The sequence below is a fragment of the Apus apus genome, chromosome 2 (assembly GCF_020740795.1).
Source record: "Apus apus isolate bApuApu2 chromosome 2, bApuApu2.pri.cur, whole genome shotgun sequence".
NCBI classification, from domain to species: Eukaryota; Metazoa; Chordata; class Aves; order Apodiformes; family Apodidae; genus Apus; species Apus apus.
The window spans coordinates 49691366-49709404 of record NC_067283.1 but is presented as its reverse complement, the minus strand read 5'-3'; the positions used below and the strand labels follow the sequence as shown (position 1 = coordinate 49709404).

General features: G+C 35.7%; 2 protein-coding genes across 3 annotated transcripts in view; one reads left to right on the top strand and one right to left on the bottom strand.

Moving 5' to 3' along the window:
• The window catches only part of ANLN (anillin, actin binding protein), a 37418-nt gene extending 20137 nt beyond the window's left edge, over nt 1–17281 (top strand). For both annotated transcript variants that reach the window (XM_051609554.1, XM_051609553.1), the window contains 16 exons: nt 96–212; nt 758–984; nt 1544–1695; nt 1991–2138; nt 2641–2776; nt 3076–3258; nt 5035–5161; nt 6050–6098; nt 6175–6231; nt 7099–7137; nt 7520–7541; nt 8439–8551; nt 12894–12980; nt 14492–14599; nt 16537–16709; nt 17106–17281. In XM_051609554.1, the coding sequence (XP_051465514.1) occupies nt 96–212; nt 758–984; nt 1544–1695; nt 1991–2138; nt 2641–2776; nt 3076–3258; nt 5035–5161; nt 6050–6098; nt 6175–6231; nt 7099–7137; nt 7520–7541; nt 8439–8551; nt 12894–12980; nt 14492–14599; nt 16537–16709; nt 17106–17229 (1862 nt within the window). In that variant the 3' untranslated portion in view covers nt 17230–17281. The remainder of the gene's footprint in view (nt 1–95; nt 213–757; nt 985–1543; nt 1696–1990; nt 2139–2640; nt 2777–3075; nt 3259–5034; nt 5162–6049; nt 6099–6174; nt 6232–7098; nt 7138–7519; nt 7542–8438; nt 8552–12893; nt 12981–14491; nt 14600–16536; nt 16710–17105) is intronic.
• MATCAP2 (microtubule associated tyrosine carboxypeptidase 2) overlaps nt 1–18039 on the bottom strand; it is a 125036-nt gene that overhangs the window by 47065 nt on the left and 59932 nt on the right. The gene's annotated exons all lie outside the window — the stretch shown is intronic.

The following is an 18039-nucleotide window of genomic DNA, read 5'->3' as shown; positions in this document are numbered from 1 at the left end:
TATATTATAAAACTTTAAGTTCAATAATGAAAATAATAATTAAAAATTCAAAGACTAGACATAATCTTCAGTGACTTTTTTCATGAATTGTTTAGATGCTACTAACCAAGAAGAGACTGATAAACCCAGTCCTCTGAAGCTCACTGAGTCAAAGAGCCCTGTAAAAGCAATGTCTGTCTCAAAACTGGAACAAGTCGCTGAGAAACCAAAAGGTTTGTATTGAGTAGATGTATATTAATGCACTTAGCTATCTGTTGCCACTTGTTCAGCAGAGTGTTAATATCCTTCAAGTCTGAACAACGAATTCACCATACATCTGCTGACACTTGTGTGTTTTGTAATTACGTTTATATAAAACAAAGTAGGAAACTTCTTTTATCATAACAGTTCTCTCTTGACACTCAAGTCTTCAAGGAATATTAAACCACTGATATTTACATTTATTGGGAAAGGACAGATTACTGCTTTGCTATAGGAATTGCAGTTAAGTTTCAGACCTGTTTGATCTAGAATGTTGAAACTTGTCTAACTGCATCTTTTAATTCTCTGTATCAGTTATGCAGTATATGTGATAACAAAATAAGGATGGAAGTATACTTCAGGGTTCTATATGCCTAACTATAATAAGTGCTTTTTAATCAAGCTTCCTTGAAAAGCAGAAACAGTTGGCTTATCTATTAACATCTTTCTGTTCATTTAATGAGAATGAAGACTTTAGTCCCCATGCTTCTAATATTTTTAAAACCTCTCTCTTCAGATGAAGTATATGAAATTGAAATGAGTGTGGATGAAGAGATGAATAGCTCAAAAGTGATAAACGAAATTTTTGAAATTCTTCAAGAGGATGGTCCAGACATAGAAAAGCTGAAGAAAGAAATGAGCATGAGCCTGGAAGGTGAAAGTGATGAGGATGAGCAGGAAGAGTCACTGAATATTTCATCCATGTCTCTGTTAACCCCTCTAGTGGAATCTGTTGGTTCAGAGGTGAGAGCTGTGATGAGATGGCGAAGGACTTGTTTATCACACAGATGTACGATTTGCTTGTGAACAGTGATAATTTGTATTGTGATACCTGGGCAAATAGACAGGTTACAGAAGACATTTTGTGAATTAAAACACAATGAGGTCAAGTTATTTTCCTCTGTAAATAGCATAGCCTATTGGATGCTCTGCTAAACAAGTGGTTCAACTTCTTAATCAAGCCTGAATACATACATCTGTTACTTATGCTGGACTTCCAGTGGTATACATGCACTCAATTAGGTAGTTATTTATGAAAATCTGAAGAGAAGTAATTATTTAACTGTTTGGAAACTAAGGGTGAAATCTCCTTTATTTCAGTGATCTACTGGTGTCTTTAAAAGAAACAAATAGCTTGCTCCATGTCCTAGGAAATATTTGTGATATGTCTGTATATAATACTTAACAGTCTCAAGGAACCTCCAAATGTACTGCTTATATGTAATCACAAAACAAGGGAAGGTGAAGAAACACATGGTTAATGTAGACAGATATCTGTAATATAACCTTTTCTTCTCCCCAGGCCTTCGTTTCTCCTTGTAGGTCAGTTGGTGAAGGTAGCAGTATCAGTGATGTAAGTCTGAAGTCTGAAAAGTTCCAAAGGACTAAAGTCCCCAGGGCGGAATCTGGAGACAGTATTGGTTCTATGACAGAAGATCGCAACCTTCCATATAGGTATAAACACAAAACCCCACATTTGATTCTGTAAATGTGAAAACTAAGAGACTGGCTTTTAAAACTCTTCTAGTGAGGCATACTGCTTAAACTACAAACAAAGCTTTTTTTTCTAAGGTCTCAGCTTTTATCAGAGGTTGTCTCTGTGTAGTCTTTATGTTGCTCAAATTTGAAATGGCTTTCCTAAAGCCATTTAGGCAAGTTAGAAAACATTGATACCTGATACGTGTGTGTATATATAGAAAAAACTTTGGCACACCTGTGAAACATTTAATGGCATTTCCTGTTTTTAAAGCATTGATGCATATAGATCTCAGAGATTTAAAGAAACCGATCGTCCTTCAATAAGGCAAATCATTGTTCGCAAAGAAGATGTTGCTTCCAAACTAGAAATGAAAAAGAATGGTCCATCTGAACAAGTAAATATAAAAAAGAAAATGCAGGTACCTCATACACTTATACTTTTTTTAATTTACTATTCCCTTGCTTAACTTTCCCTGTGAATGCCCAGGACGTTAAACTACCGCTTAGATCGGCACAATTATATTCTTTATGCTAAACATCTTATTACTGGCTTTTAATTAGGCAGGATTCATAACTACATACTTAGAGTAAGTAATACTCTGATCTTCACTGGTGACTCTTTCACCTACACTATGCAATTTCCGGTTAACTGCTGGTGAAGCAAGACTAGACTGAGTATGGAGCATACAAACATGGAAGCCATTCACTCTCCACTATATTTAATTTGTGTCTGAGGTCAAAAAGAGTTTTGCTGGACTATTGTTACAGAAGTAACAGTAAACTGTAAGATTGTTGTAGTTAACTTCTAACTGGTCTGACTTTTCTGAAGTTTAGCCAAATACGTTAATCTTGTGGCATTTCCTTGTTTGAATGTAACAGTAAATATCTTTTCTAATTATATTTACTACTGATTTACTCTAGGAGCTGAATAATGAGATCAACATGCAGCAGACAGTGATTCATCAAGCCAGTCAAGCTCTGAACTGCTGTTTTGATGAGGAACATGGAAAAGGGTCACAAGAGGAAGCAGAGGCAGAGAGACTTCTTCTCCTTGCAAGTAGGTTTTTTTAAGACTCAAGTTGAATTATTTGCCATTAATACTTGAGGAAGAATTGATGAATACTGGTGATGCATTTATTACGCCACCTTGTAGATAGTTTTGTTGGGTTTTTTTAATCTGGAAAACAGGAAAGGATGACACCTGTTCTGTCTCAGCTTCTTCTACAGACAAGATGATATTTTTATCTTTTTTTGTGCCTGCTATTCTGAAAGATGATTAACATTTCTGTTGCATTTTACAAAAAAAAGCAGTACTACTCTTAGCTACAACTATAATTAATCAATTTTTCTATGCAGCTGAGAAGAGAACTGCTTTATTGGAAGAACTGAATAAACTGAAGAGTGAGGGACCTCACAGTAGAAGAAATAAAGCTGCTTCTGCATCCACTGAATTTGCTCCATCCAGGGGATCTGTTTCAATTTCAGAAATGCGTCTACCTCTAAAAGCAGACTTTGTATGCGGTACAGTTCAAAAGCCAGGTAAAAATAACATCTGAAAGCATTACTCCTTCTTTCCCTTTTCCCCATACAGTCTATGTGCAATTCTAGGGTTTTTTTCATCCTTGGAATATTATCTTCTGTATTGGTGTTTCTGAGAACTCGGGTATTTTCCCTGATCATTTTAGTTGCATTGTTTTCTGGCTTGTGATGTTCAAGAACTTAGCACAACTTTCCCAGACAGTCTTAAATATCTTCATGTGGCTCTCTGACCAGTTGGGGAGATAGTAGAATTTTGTATCTCAGGTTGTTTTCTTTCTGGCTGCCTTTGAATTTTTTTAATGGATGCAAATTTAGTACTAAATATCATATTAATTCTGACCTTTGTGGAGTTCTGAAATGCTAATTAAGCCTTTTTTTTGTTCCAGTCCTTCTGTTAACATCCCCAAATACTTCATTTTCAAAGACAAGTCTTCCATTAATTCATCCCATTTAAGCCCTTAAAGAGTTAAAAATGTTTTGTTTCTTCTTTTGTTCCAGAACAATATCTGGTAATATTTCTTTGTATGTCTAGAGACCTATCCTGGAACATAGTAAGCTTCTGTGTCATGTAGTTTATTAAAGAATCTGCAAGCCCACAATAATCAGTGCTATTTTATATAATGTCACAGAATATGAGTGTAGCTGGATTCTTCTAAAAGGTTCCTGCTTCTTGCCTTACTAAAACTTGAGGACAAAAGTCATTGAACCAAGTCTGTTAAAACTTCTAATTCATTCATATGTAGTCTTTCTTGGCTTTTTGTTTTAACTGTTTGATGAAATGTAAAGTGTGTTTTTTAGATGCTTAAGTAAAACCATAGTCAAGAACATAAATGTGAATATCTGACCTAATTTAACTCCCCAACATGTTACAGTTCTTGTTGGGTGAGACAATGTATCTCTGTTATGGGAAAGGCTCTCAAATGGTTACAAAATAAGTTTAGTTACAAAATAAGTTTAGTTACTCTAGGTAATTCTTGCAACCAAATCGGCTGAACAAACAGCTGTGAACTCTTTGTCATTAAAACCATATTCTGGAAATGCAGCATTTTGCTATACGTTATGCACCGGAACAGGCTCTATTAATCACGTTCATCTCTGAAGAGAACCTCAATTATAAAGAGTACAGATCAATACTTCCTGGAGTCTTTGCCAGTTATTCAGACAGCTGGCTGTGACTTATCCTACACAACAGAGCACTCAAACTTTTGTTTTGTTGTGCTTATGGTTTTTTTTAACATGGTGTGATACTATTTAATGCTTTTGCTTTACTGTTCATAAACTTGCTCCACAAGCTCCAAGTCATCACCTGCACACTATTGAGATGTGCTCTTGTTGTCATCTTTCCTTTTTTTCCCCTTAAGTGAAAAGTTAGGGAAACTAGTTGCCTGGATTACTGGATAAGAACATGCACTAGCGAAAGCTGATGTATGGTTAAGCTGGCAGGCCTAGTGAGTAACAACAAAGTCTAAAACTGAGATTAGCTGCTGAATCTGACTGAAAATTCTTAATCTCACCTCTCAGGCACTTGGGTGCTGTAGGTCTGGCCTGAGATGCCCCAGGCAGTAATGCAGTTGTGAATCCTGTGTAGACAATCTTAGTAGTGGACAAAGTAGGAAAAAAAAAGACTTGTTTGAAGAGTAACTTTATGAGAAAATCTTTACTATAATCAAGTGCTAAAGTGAGATGTAACAGGTGTGTTTAATGGCAATACAGTACTTGAGGGTTTTTAGATACTTAGACACCTCTGGCTAACAGACATCTGATATGTATTTACAGAAGCAGCAAATTACTACTATGTAATAATATTGAGATCTGGAGCAGAAAACATGGTTGCAACTCCATTAGCAAGTACTGCCAACTCCCTGAATGGAGATGCTCTTACTTTTACTACAACATTTACTATGTAAGTATAAAGAAACTGTTTTGCAACCAGTTTCAACTCTGATGGTGGCACTTGCATAATGTTTAAAATCTTCACATAAGGATGTCATATTCTGCAAACAAGTATGGAGAGGTTTTGTGGTATAACCATTTCCTGCTTCAAGAAATAGCTGGAATGCACTTTTCTCAAAAGAGCACTCTAGACTTACTCTACCATCTATCAGCTACTTTGTTTCTTCTTTTTCTGCTTTTGCTCTCCCCTGGAACACCTGCAATGACAGATGGATTGCTCTGCCTGAGATGTGTTTTTATCTTTTGCATCAACTAACTTTTTATATAGCTTTTTGGTGTCTGTAAAAAAATAGTACTCTTAAAACTGAAAAGGTGTTGTGAATTCAATTGGTTGTTAATAAAAGTCTGAATAAATAAGCAAGCTCACTTTTTTAGAAGTCCAATCCAATTGGAATTAAAGCTGTTTATTCGAAAAACAATCTCTGTTTAGGAATATGTATGTCAGCAGTGAACTGAATGATGAAATCTGAGAAATGGTAGATGCAGTCTCTCTGCTGCTTGCCCAGCCTCCCCTTTTGCTCTAGAAAGTATCTTAATATAATACACTCAGGTCTTAAAAGCAGCAATGCTGCTTGCACTGGACAATATTTTTGTAGGAGTGAATCTCAGCCCTACTTACCTGCAAGAACAAGCTCTGACTTGGAAATAAGAGGTTAGCTGTTAGTCAGCACTGTATCTAAGCTGCTTTTGAGTAGGACCTAGCTGCTCCTAGCTGTTCTCTGGTGAGTTTTGAAGACTAAAAGGACAGAAGAAGTAATAAGTAACCTTAAAAACAAAAATAACTCCTTTTTTTTTTTTAGTCTGTGTTTAACTTATTTTTCTCAATCCTCCCTTTTAGGCATGATGTTTCAAATGACTTTGAAATAAATATAGAAGTTTACAGTTTGGTATGTATCACTTTCTGTGAAGAGGATGCATCAGGGAGAATGTGTTGTACTTTATTAATACCTTCTTGCCTTACAGGTGCAGAGAAAAGAAGCTCCAAGCACTGATAAAAGGAAAAAGGCAAATAAATCCAAGGTAAATGAAACATGAAAACCAGTACATTGTATTTCAAGAGAAGGTACACTAGGAAGACTGCAGTGTTCAGGGAGAAGTGGCTAATAGTCTTAGACAATCTGTTGCTGGCTTCTACTCTCCTTGTTCTTTCTTGGAACATCTGCAGTGACAGATGGACTACGGAGTTCTGCAGCTATTAGTAGACTGGACCTGCAGCAATTGGTTGAGTGTGAAATATATTGGAAAGGAAGGAAAAAAGAGTCTTACTAGTTCTGTGAAATGCTATGCTTTGGAAATATTTATTAGGTGTGGGGCTTCTGATAATGATTTAGGGCTATTATTCTCCATTTTATTTAAACTACACCAGTCAACATGCCCTACCCTGCAGTCTGCTTTGTCTTAAGGGTTCTCTTGATCAGCTGCAACATTTTCGTTTCTTTCCAGTGTCAAGGAAAGTGCTAGTTGCTTATTTTTAAAGCATATATTTTAATAACTTATTGGGCATAAATATTTCAGCTTGGATAGAGTGCACATTTCAAGTGTTTGTGCTTGTATTGTTAACTCTTTAAGAAGCAAATGTAACTTTGAAGCCCTGTTACAAGAAGGAAAAAGATCTACTATGACTTCTTTAAACATGTGCTGTCCATACCGAGCTCATGCATATGTAAGCTTTTATGTGGTAAAGGTTTCTTTCATGTGTAGCATTCCTTTTCAAAATGTTAATTTAGTCTAGGTTCAAAAAACAAGACTTGCTTATAACAACAACTAGTATATATTAAAAATTGATTTAGGTGATAAGCCTTCAGTAGATTCCTTGTCTAATTTTCATGCTAATGTGATGGCTTATTCCAGTAACAAACACGCTTAACTTCTTATATTCTTTTGTAGGTTATTACTCCAAAGAGATTATTAACATCTATTACTTCTGTAAGTATGAAAATAATAATGTAACAAGATCTGGTTATGACTACTTCTCCAAAGACCGTATTCTCACACTGAATAAGGCTGTGCCCATAGCAGGCTTTTTGTGTCCCTTACTTGAAACTCTATAAACTGTCCAGCTTTCTGCCAAAATCTTCAGCCAAGCAGCTTAAGAAATAGGTAGCAGCTCTAAATATTTAATGCTAGAAATATGCAGTTAATACATGTTTACTTAGACTTCCTTTTCAAGCTGTTTTTAGGTTTGTTTTGGGTTTTTTATTTTAAAGTATTTCATATCTAGTTTCTTTCTAACCTGGCTTAGTCTTCTGTAGAGATCGTCAGAAATTACTTTTCCAATAAGGTTTTATTTATCTCTCTCTTTTTTTAGAAAAGCACTCTCCTTACTCCAGGTAAGTAAAATCTAAACACTTTATGCTAAGATGAGTAACACTTTCTGTCTGAAGTAGAATACCTTAAATAATAATTGTATCAGGTGATAATTTGGAAGTAATATACACAGAAGTATGTCAGTTTGCTAGCCCAGAATTTCCCCTTTGTTTATATCTGAGTTACTGTTATGTTTAATCAAAAAATCAAAATTAGTATCTGGTATCAGATGCTTGTGGTTTACACTCCTTTTCTGAAAAGGTGAACTCAAACAAGTTTTAAGATTCTAAACTCAAGTCTGATGTGTTTTTAACATGTTAATATATTTTTTTTCTGCTCTTGAGGGATAAGAACCGCATATCTGAGTGTTTTTCTGGCTACATAAAAATGTTATATACTTGTCTGGTGACAGTATGAGGTACTTGAGCTAACTTTAGAGCAAATTGCAGCCAAAGGAGCTAATTAACTCTGGAACATCTACCTCACTTGCAGCTAGTCAGATTACTGTGCCTGAGCTATAGTGCTTGTTTCTATTGAGATAAGCGCAAAGAGGACTGCAGACATACAAATTCTGGAAGAGTGTAGGATGTCGCTGAGAAGTTGAGATAGGAAGCCAAGTTCCTACAGGATGACATGGGTGCTTTGTAGCGTGACCTAGGGTGCCCATTGTCCCTGTGAGACTTTTTAAAATGCTTTGTCTTCTCCTTTGTGAGAATTTCAAAGCTCCTTACTGAAAAAAGAGATCTACTGAAGAGCAATGGTGTGTACCAAGATTCTGTTTGAATGTGCACTGCAGAGTCCTTCTCATGCAGTACTGAGTAGGGCATGAATACAGTAGAACAAATAAAGCACTTCTAAGCCTTGCAGCACTACTGACTGTGTATTGTGTTACAACTTGACTTTAACTTTTTTCTCCACAGCCATGGCCAGTCCAAGTGGTCCGAATGCTGTACGCACTACAAATTTCATCCTTGTTGGATCCCACAAACTAACACTGTCTTCTGTAGGAAATGTCAAATTTGCATTGGACAAGGTAATAGAAAATATTGGTTGTGAATCCAAAGGTAATTAATACTAGAAAAATTAAAGAGTCTGGTTTAATGTTTTCAGATGAAATTACCATCTTACACATGAAACATAAGTTTATATGCATGTTATTTCCGTGTGTGTATATATAATTTATGTGTAGTTGTTGATACTAATTTAATTTCATATGTCTGAAATGGACTTTTGAGATACAACAGATAAAGACTTAGGTTATTATGCCAGGTGTTATTTCCCTTCTGTAGCTCAATGTAACGTATGGTTATGCAAAAATAAAGGTATTTGATTACTTATTTGCTTTCACTGACAAAAATGTTGTATGCAGTTGGCATTTCTGTACGTGGTCTTAATTTTGTTCATTGTTCTTACAATCTTTCAGTTATCACTAAGACATTGTGTGTTTTAATGATAATGAAGTATTTGAAATGGTCTGCATTTAATTGACTTAAATACTGTGCTTTGAATACAGTTAAATTTCATATCCTAATTAAATCCGTAGAAGTGAACTATCAGTTTTTTTGAAAGAGTCAGTTTTGAGTTTTATGTCATTAGTTGTCTAAGCAGAATGTTTATTGGCTCTTACCATTAGCAATTAAAAAAATACATTGTAATCTGACCTTGTCTTATACCTAAAACCCATTTTAATAGCCATTTTTGCCAGCAGCTATCCTAAGATAAATTAATTCAAAAGCTACTAGAGCATATGGTAGTACTAAATTACAGCTTTATCTACCTAAACAGCAGCATAAGAATAAATTTTCCTCTTGGCTAATTAGGTCTTATTGTGATTATAGTAGCATTGCAATTATAGCTGCTGATGAGAGCAGAGATAACCAGAATTGGCTGTGTTTGTGCACAAGATTAAAAAAAAAAAAATACCACTGTGATCTCGACTTGCTTTCTGTAACTTTCACTTTTTTGCAAATAGAAGCAAACTCCTTTACGGAAAAATTCACAGAGCTTAACTGCTCAATTGGCACTGCTGTTACTATGTGGACTTCGGAAATACCTGCTTTGGTTCTTCAGCATAAATGTTCCTCTTAACCAGACCTATGTGTACGAGTCTTATGTACAGCTTGGTTATTGGAAAATCCTTTTTCTTGGAGTTGTGGGAGTCAGCTTTTAATTATATTCAGCAATTTTGGTTAGGTCTCTTTTAGTTTACACTTTAGGACAGGACAGGACACTGGATTAGTAACTGCAGCACAAGATTCAAATAGAATTCCAAAGAAAACATCACTTGGTGAAACTTTTCAAAGTATAAACTTCAACAGTTGTGAATAAGAATTCCCTTTTCTGTCCGTTAACATTTTTTTTGTTAACTTATCACCTCTGTAAAGCTTTAGTTTTGACTTGGCCTGTGGCTGTACTAAGCAGCTGCTTTTTAATTTGCCCATGGCATTTCTAATACAGAACAAACTGCTGTCACTGGGTTTTTTTTGTTTCTTTCCTCCTTTTTATATGCACTGTTAAAATTTAGGGTAGAAAGAATCAAAATGTACTCATGTGTAACTGTTTCAAATTTTTTTTTTTAACCTTAACTTTACACTAATTGCATTGAGCATGTTTCTTTTTTCCCTAGATAAAATTTGAATGGGAGGAAAATGAACTGTTGGGCTATATGTTCCAGGACAAGGTTGCTATGACCATTTAGTTTATAACTTAAAACAGGAAACTGCTTCCTAGTGCATGTTGCTTGTGTCTGCCTGGCCTTTTTGCAGTATTTATTTTTTTTAATTTTCCTTCTAAGAAAATGCTTATAATGATTTACTAACTGAAGATGTTAGGAGCCTTTAAGACTTGCAGAATTTTGCTCCTCATCTTTTGCTGCTAGAACTCAGTTATTTAGGCCACCTAGGGTTTTTCCTTGACTGGCATTTGCCTCATCTTCCTAGATCACCAAGGGAGGGGTTTTCTTACTTCAAAACAAATCAATGTCTCAAAGACTGTTAGTCAGGAAATTTGAGCCAGCTTCTTGATAAACTAAACAGAACATTGAATCAGCTACTCTGATGATATAGGATCAGGGAAAAATGACTCTTGTTCTAGATATTGGTTTAAGCCAACTTGGTGTACTAAAGAACATTAAAATTACTCAGGAACAAAATATCTTGTTTCTTACTCCATCGAGACTTTTTTCTGTCAAGACTTCTCAAGACCATTGTTTTTTAAGCAAAAAGCAATCAAAAGAAGTAAAGTTTTGAAAGTATTTCACACATCAAAAAGTGAGGTTCTTGTACACAAATGTTCAATAAAAATATTTTGCTTAGCGTATACATTTTTTCTCTAGGAATTATGTAAATTGATAGGCTTAAAGTAAATAATTGGTCTTTAATCTCTGCAAATAGTTTTAATAGCTAACTTGGATTCCTCAGGATAAATGTTTTAGGTAACTTGACATATATTTCCTCTCAAAATTAAGCAGGTGATAATTTTACTATTTATCAGCTCCTATTTGTAATTGAAAATCTCCTATTTTTACAGATAAATTTTTATGACAGTAAGCCAGCTTCTTATGGTAGATGACCACAGCAAACTTAGTCATGGGTTTTACTTTTCTCTTCATCTGGCTAGATATTCAACAAATTGTTTCCTTTCTACCACCTCCACTCCACTTGGCTTTGAAAAGGATATAGTGCTGACTATAGTGTAGTATTTTCTCATTTTGTGTACATGATAGTGTTTGAGACCTGCTTTAGTAATTAGTAATAGGGCTACAAGGCTCTGCATAACTGATACATTCTATTTGTTATACATCGTTTTTGTATTACTGTCACAGCTCTTCACTGGTAAACTTCATAATCCACAAAGTAGATTCTTCCTTTATGACATAAATTAGAAAAGAATAGAAAAACCACAAACTTGACTTGGGGAATTGGCCAAACTTCCTTGATGCCCTATTTCAGAAATGGATTGTAGCGTGGTTAGGCAGGATATAAACAACATTCCCTGGTGTTGCATGTACGGTTATAGTTGTCCCTGCTGATAAAAATCCAGGACTGATGCAATTTCCTTCTATTATGTGCAAACATCTTACTATTCTTCTCAAATGATCATTCAGACTCCTACCTGGTGCTCAAAATGTTGCTGTGCTGTGTTGTGGGACTAAGCACATGAGCAAGCCCTGCATGCTGTCTTAGTTGAGTTGGTCAAATGTGTAAAACTGATTTGATCACCTTCTTGTGCCCATGTGTTTTATGTGTCTATGAGGAAGATGTACGATGACTGTAATTCAAAGGCAGTCACATTCTAACCACAACATCTATTTTGGTGTTCTGTACCTATGTGCACCCTTGACTGCTGAGGGTCACTCTTCTTCATCTTACTAATAGCAAAATTTAATTCTGCTTGATTGCCATCGATTCTATGGCTCTAAAAGCTACTTTGTCATTGTGTACACATTCCTGCTCCCTGGAAAACAGTTCTTTCTTTGTATTTCAGCAGCACTGTCAACATTTCTTGTTTTTCTAGTAAGACAATGTTTCAGATTTTTTCCAAGATTATGACAGTATTTATTACTCAGATTAGCAGTGAAATATGTTATGTAGAATGCCCTGCACATCATAATTTGCATGTTGAATTAGCAATTTGTCTCTTAGCTTCACTGTGGAAAAGGGATGCAATTACTTGATAGTAGTGGTGGAAGCTCTCCATTTAACGGGATGCTATGTCTGGAGGGACTGGGGGAAGTCTAAAGGCAGGTCTTGGCACAGGCTGCACCTCAAAATTCTTAAGTATCAAATAGCAATTGAACTGACCTCTGGTACTGCTAAGCTGCTTTATTTTTAGTGGTAGAAGATAAGTCTTGGAGCCTCTTCTGTTAAAAATTACTTAACACAGGTATTAAACACCAGGAGTGCTAGCTGAGAAGAACTGCTTTCATTACATTTTTCCCTTTTAGGTTTTTTTTCTACGAATATTTATCTGAGTAGGCACTACTACATCAGTATCTGTCAAAAATGCTTATGGCATCCAAATACCAACCCTGCGTAAGCCCACTTTGGTATTTTCCAAATGGCTTAATGCAAAACTGAGACAGAAGCTTATAGGATGCAGGCTGGTGCCTGGTGTTGTTTTTAACCATGCTTGGAGTGCCTGTTTTTCTACATAGAAGCATGTCCTGAGCAAACTAATCGCAAATAAGTCTTGAAAATCTTCTAAGTGAACTTGAAACAAAAAGTGATTATTACTGTCTTGCTTGAGACTGCTTCTTTCTGGCTGAAGGTCCTAAGAACAGGATAATACTAACATTCTGGTGCAGGTGGCTTGCTTGAACTGATAGAGTGAGAGGTGTCAAAATTAAATGACTAATTTTTTTTTACTTTTTGCAGGTTCCCTTTTTGTCTCCTTTGGAAGGTCATATATATCTGAAGTTAAAATGCCAAGTGGACTGTTCTGTGGAGGAGAAAGGGTTCTTGGTAAGGTATTCACTTCATATTGCTTCCTTGGAAAGTACAGGCACTATTAAATGTAGTCACTGTTTAAACTTCAGAGACGTATTTGTAGTGACTCTGAAGGTTAAAACTGGCTTGTTTGGGTTTTGTTGTTTTCTTTTTTCCCCTCTCTGAATCAGACCTCAAAACTTTCCTAGTTTATCTTTTAAACATGGCTACATTAAAACTGGCTTTTAGGGGTTTGTATATCTTTTTTCTTCTAAGCACTGTTCATTTGTTATTCTGAACTTTAGTTAACCTTCTTGTGATATAATATGTTATGAGGGATGAGGTACTAATTTCTCAGGCAGAAATTTTACTGAAGATCTTGAATTTTTCTTGTGTAGTAAAAAAAAATTCTCCCTAGTAAGAGATTTTCTCACTGTCTTCAGAGAATTCGACTTACAATGAAGTGATAGGATTCTTTTGAGAAACATCTTAAGCAGTTTTATCTCTTAAACCTGACTTAGAAAGTGCCCTGATGCTTGTGCTTAGTGGATAGAGCTGTTGAGGTTATGTCCAGCAGATGGCACTAAATGTGCTATGAAAATAGCTCTGCAAAACATGAACACTTTGCTGTTATTTTGGTATTTTGAGACAGCAGATTTTCTTCAGGGTCTTTCAAGCAGTTCTTTCTGTCTCCTTTCCTTTTAATTAATTGAAATTAAACAGATTTCATTAGATCCAAACATTTCACATAGTTATGGTATTTTCTGTCCCATGTTTTTGTGTGCTAGTTTACTTCTAGTACACAATATGTAGAAGCTGAAGAATGGTGTACGTGCATACTAAGCTTTTTCAGAGTAAAGGTTTGGGAACTCCCTGCACCATTAAATATTATAATCTGAATTGTGAATAGTGAAAAACAATACACAATTAGGAAAAAAAATCTGTACATGTTCAAGATGCATCAGGAATTGAAAGTGGACTGGATGTTTCCATTCCAGTCCTAAGGAAATGGGGTTGGACACTGGCATAATCCTGCATCCAATAAAATAACTGCCAACACAAACATTTAAAAAGCAATTTCTAATTTATTTTCAACTGAGTGGACTCCTGAGTATTGCCTGGAGAAAAGGCAAACATCTTGTAATCCTAAATTGTAAACCACAGGTGACTTACCTAATTGTAATAAATTCTGTGATAATCATGTTTTGTGAACCATTCATCCTATATCTACTATAAGTAACCATCCATTTTTTTTAAATAATGGGAATGCTCACCACTGTCAACATGAAAAACTGGTAATTTGAAATTCTGCATTTTGAGCAGAAGGCTGCAAACTTGAGAATGAGAGTAAGATCATTTTCTATGCTATCTGCAAAATAAATACACTGTACTAACAGAAGTCTCTCCCAGTATATTTCTTCCTTCTCTTACACTTACTCCTATAAGAGTTGTACTTGCAGAACCACTCTGGTAGAAAAAAATAGTTGAGTACCCGCAAAGGTAAAACTATAACATTACTCCATTTTTAATTTATTATTTTTTTTTAGACTATGTTTGAAGATGTTAGTGGATTTGGAGCTTGGCACAGGCGCTGGTGTGTGCTGTCTGGAAATTGTATATCTTATTGGACGTACCCCGATGATGAAAAACGAAAGGTAATGCTGTTTTATAAAGCTCAGTTCCAAAGTTCTGTAGTACCCTACACAATCTGCTGTTCATTCTTAACGACAGCGATGTTTAGGCTTAAAACAGGTAAGTATATTCAAAGGATGACATTCAAGCTCATAAAGTTGTCTTGGGGAATGGAGGGAACTGGTCTTTAAGTCTGACCTAGATCAGGACAAACTTAGAAACAGCATTTTATCTAGTGGGAACGAGGAAGAGTGGAGGAAGATCCATAGTTAATTTCCTCTTTAGTCTTAAGTCTTTCCATTGTACTTCTCAAATGACTTTAATTGAAATTGATCAGACTTGTACCACTTACTAAGCAGACTGTATCTAGTTGCCTTAAATTTTGAACAAAATCATGACTTTAACACTTACTGTGGTAAAGAATTAGAGTGGGTGATCCATCAACATTGTAGAAGCATAACTAATTATGGACTTACCTCATTTGCAGTCACTGTTTTCTTGCAGATCCACATTATAGCTGAAAGTGGTGCTTTTTAAATTGCTCTTATGGAAATCTCAGTTATTGTCTGGCTAATGAGACAAATCAGAGGTTCATCTGCCACTAAGGTGAACCTTCTTGTCTCCTTAGGCTGTTCTCACAATGTGTATGGTAACATTTCCATTGCCTTGTAAAGGTTGCTTTCAAGTGGATTTTTCTGACTCACTTAAACAATTTACCATTATACACTTGCTTGTTTGTTGGCAGAACACCTTCATGCCCAAACTCTGGCAGACTCTGGCCCTTTTGGGTTTTCTATGCCAATCCAGATGCCCAAGTTTAGTTTCTTCTGTGCTAAGAAAGGAAGACTATATGCTGGTAGTTGACATTGCCAAAACGTATCAGAGGACCTTCTTTCTCTGCCTACTGCAATAAAAGATATGGGAGAAAAACTGAATTAATTAAAAAAAGTTCCTATTCTGCTTTTGTCTGCAAGAAAGCCACTTTGGTTTGTTTTCAGATTCTATTATTAATCTTCTGGACTTGTTTCACTACCTTTCTGAGAAAGTGTCAGTTATATTCTTTTGATATACTATCATCTGTAGCAATATTAAACACTATTCTTATTAAATGCCTCACCTTACCCACACGGTATCTGTTGTATCACACAGAGATAGATGTAGCTCAGAAATATCAGTATTAGGCAATGATTGCTTTAAAGCGTGGTATGTCTTTTTCAATACATTTCCCATGGTTGTACATATATCATCAACATGAAACGTGTTTCTTAATGTTCTTAACACTGAGCTGTCTTTTTGCTGTAATGTAGTGTACTTTGACTATCTATGGAATAGTATAGTGAACATGCATGATAACTAGCAGACTTCTCCAAGCTAAGAGCAGCCTGTGATGTTTCCCTGATGAGGTATTCTGTAGGTGTGAAGAAATGGAGCCAATGTCTGTAACTCCAGGCATACAGCTGAATGTCTCCCTGTAGTCAGCAGAAAGAGAACTGCCTTGAAATTTGGAATGCTCTTGCAATGGATTTAGCTATTGACTGTAGAGGGAGCCAAAGCAGTATGATGTGTCGTTTGTGTGCCTTCATTGCATGTTTGAAGATGAATCCATTACTCTATCAGTTTGGATTTTATTATGAAATTCTCTTGAATTTGAGAGTTAAAGCTTTTGTTTGTTTGTTAAGGAATAAAGGACGTGTGTCTTTCTAGAGCCAAAACCTTAGGCAAGGGATGGATTTTTTTTTTAGCTGTATTGTATGTGGCTGAGCCAGAGCATGTTCCATTGTCTAGATTATCTTACTTCAGCTATAAATCTTAAACACCAAAAGTAGAATCCCTCTTTTTATATGGAGTAATTGATTTGGGGTAGGGAGTTCACTTAATGTGACAAAAAATTGTCAAAGCATATGTTCAGAATTATCCTTTACTGCAGTATTCTTGACTCATGAAATAACTTCACTTTCAGCATCCTTTGGGACGGATTAACTTGGCTAATTGCACTAATCATCAGATCGAACCTGCCAACAGGGAGTTCTGTGCCCGTCCCAACACTTTTGAACTAATAACTGTCCGTCCTCAGAGGGAAGATGACAGAGAAACCCTTGTCAGCCAATGCAGAGACACGCTCTGTGTTACAAAGTGAGTGGGGTAAAATAACAAAGGTTGTGGGAGGTTATGGTGTGTGGGTGGGGTGTTTTGCCTCAAGTGATAGTTTTAGTAACATAGGAGCTTTACAACTTTGATATGCCAACACAAAGCTTGTTTAAATGCTGACTTTGGGATGACATTTGAACTGTTAGGTTCACTTTTAGTCCTATTTTGACTTGCTGTTCCATTTCAGTCTTCTGAGAAGTAAACACTTTTCCAGAAGTGGAAATACCAGGTAGCTTTAACTATTTGGAATATTTGTAATTTTTTACTTTATTTTCTCCCCTGCTATCAAGGCTTTCATGGATGATCAGCTTGACATTTTTAAGAAAACTAAGTAGAGGTGGAGAAAGACTTACCTAATCCATTGGGTCCTTTGCCTTTTAGGAACTGGCTTTCTGCTGATACTAAAGAAGAGCGTAACCTTTGGATGCAAAAGCTCAACCAAGTCCTTGTTGACCTTCGCATGTGGCAGCCTGATGCCTGCTACAAACCTATTGGAAAGCTTTAAACTCTGGAAGGGAAATAACAAAGTAAACATGTATACAAAAACCCATGTGAACCACAAAAAAGAAAAGAACTTAAATGAAAATGTGGGAAGTCCTCTGGGTCACTTATGCTTTAAATCTGAGAGAGTATTTAACATTATACAGGATTGTTATGCAGTATTTTTATTTCACTATAAGAATTTTAAAGCTTTTTTACTTCCTAGCTTTTGAGTATAATAGGAAGCAATCAGCTGTTTCTAAATGTGCTAAATATTTATGTAACTCCTCTTTTGGAAGTCTTTTTTAGCTAAGTTCTTTAAACAGCTACATTATTGCAGGAAATCACACTTCAGGGCCGGAGGAGGGCAAGCTAGTGGAAAAACAAGCTGAGCTATTGCTTCTTTCAGGGAACTAGTAAGAGTTCTCTAACAAGGATGATGCTGAAGTACAAGATTTAATATTGGAAGGTTTGTCGGGTGTTTTTTTTTTGTTTTGCTGGGTTTTTTTAAATGATCAGGCTAGTAAATTTGATTCTATAACAGGCAATATAAGTATTTTTTACTTGCACAGTGTTCTTGTGGTCAGAACAAAAGGCATGCACAGTATATGCATACTACTTTTGCAATTTCTCATACAAACTGGTTTTGATAAGTGTATGGCATGTATCCTATGGCTTACAGGTGTGGAATTACGTATGCAGTATATTGCACTTTGATAGAAAAGAAAGGGGTTGAATATTTTTGTTAGGAGTACTATATAAAAAAAATAGCTTTAGTATTGTATGCATCAGTATTTCATGGGACTCATGGTTTGTACAGGCTAGAATTCTCCAT